The 1518-nt window shown below is 39.5% G+C and overlaps 1 protein-coding gene across 1 annotated transcript; it reads right to left on the reverse strand.

Moving 5' to 3' along the window:
- Positions 1-221: 221 nt before the first annotated feature.
- On the reverse strand, positions 222-1061 carry LOC147431189 (uncharacterized). Its single transcript, XM_086493635.1, has one exon. It carries the CDS (start codon positions 1059-1061, stop codon positions 222-224), a length of 840 nt encoding a protein of 279 aa, XP_086349761.1.
- Between the last annotated feature and the right edge of the window lie 457 nt (positions 1062-1518).

A 1518-nucleotide genomic window follows, 5' to 3' on the forward strand; every position in this document is an offset into this window, starting at 1 on the left:
CAAACATTTGGTTGACCACTGTAGTAGCCTTGCGCTTCTAAGTTGTACTGGGAGGCAATCCATCCCATTTTTTTACCTGAATTGTTTGGACTATGATCATTTACCCAAACTGGATCTTTGACATTGATGTCATCGGCCGCAACATAGGTTTTGATGTGTTGCTTGTGTCTTTGTTTACTCTGAGTTGGGTATTTTGGCTGAAAGACCTTTTTATACTGTTGTCAAGGTTTTTGGTCTTGATTTCTCTGGGGTGCTGAAGCCACTGCTGTTTGCTTTGATTGTTTAACTGTGACGTCCTTGTTGGACTTCTGTTCTTCATAGGAAGAAGTTAAGCCTCCCTGGACTTTTGCTTTTCCCTTGTCTTCTACTGATAAACGTCGAGATGTAATGACTTGGGATGTCTGTACCTTTTCTTGTTGATGACATGCTTTGGTGATTTCTGCATTTAAAGTGACTTGAACCGTCTTTTGTGCCTCTATTTTTGAACAACTGTTTGAGTCTTTAATTTCCTCTGCCAGCTGGACAGAAGTAAGTTGACTCTTTTCTTCAGATGCAATGCTTACCGTGGCCTTTGGTTCACATTGCTCTTTATTGATCTCTTTGTTTGTCTTTTGATAGGCTCCATGTGCTTGATGCACCATTTGCTTCTGATTGTTCAAGTTAATTGTGATTTGTGTCACCTTTGGTTCTGTAGCATCTTCCATTGGCGAGACCATATTAAGATCTGACTTTATGATCGCCTCTGCCTTTTGATTCTCGCCATCATTTGAACACATTGAGATGTCTTTTTCTTTGCTTTGATACTTGATCTCTGCTTCTGTTGAATTCTTGGGTACATCCCTTAGCGATGAACTACCCGTGTTATTAGCATCATTATGTAGAGTCTTTGATTCCACATTTCTACTTGATGAAATCTTCAGTGGCAAGTCCTTGACTGCCCGTGCCTGCTCTGGTTCTGGGTCACAGATAATTTCTTCATCAACTTCCTCTGACATTGAATTATCCGTTGTATCCTTGTCGGATCTTTCGACTTCAGGCTTGAAAAATTCCAAGCTGACCATCTGTTGTAGCTGACCTTTTTTGGTAGCTTGATTTTCAATTAAAATATCATTGACGCCTTTGACCTCCAATATTTTAGTCATCAGTTTGTCTCTAGTATCCTTTGACAAGATATGCTTTCTTTCTGTTGACTTTCGACTTGGAGACGTCTGCTTTAATGATTCTGCTGCTTGCAGTCTGATACTGTCTTGGTTTTGCTACTTCATCATATCTAAGTGCATCTTTACTGGGCAATTGGGTATTAGATGGTTAATGCCACATCCATAGCAATGCACATCTATTCCTATTTGTTCTATACCTTGTCGAGGTATCTGTTCATAGTATTGTTGGTATTCGTTACCCATAGTATCTTTGATCAAATATGTCATTAGCATGACATGTAGATACTTAAAAACCAACATTGACGCTGGCTTTGACTGATTGCCCTTATCTTTTTCGACTGTAGAATTCTCAAGAAGC

Source organism: Adiantum capillus-veneris, chromosome 21 (assembly GCF_014529385.1).
Source record: "Adiantum capillus-veneris isolate H3 chromosome 21, ASM1452938v2, whole genome shotgun sequence".
Lineage (NCBI taxonomy): Eukaryota > Viridiplantae > Streptophyta > Polypodiopsida > Polypodiales > Pteridaceae > Adiantum > Adiantum capillus-veneris.

Excerpts from the sequence above, each read along its gene's own strand:
- LOC147431189 (XM_086493635.1), bottom strand. The coding sequence starts at position 1,061 with ATGGTCAGCTTGGAATTTTTCAAGCCTGAAGTCGAAAGATCCGACAAG.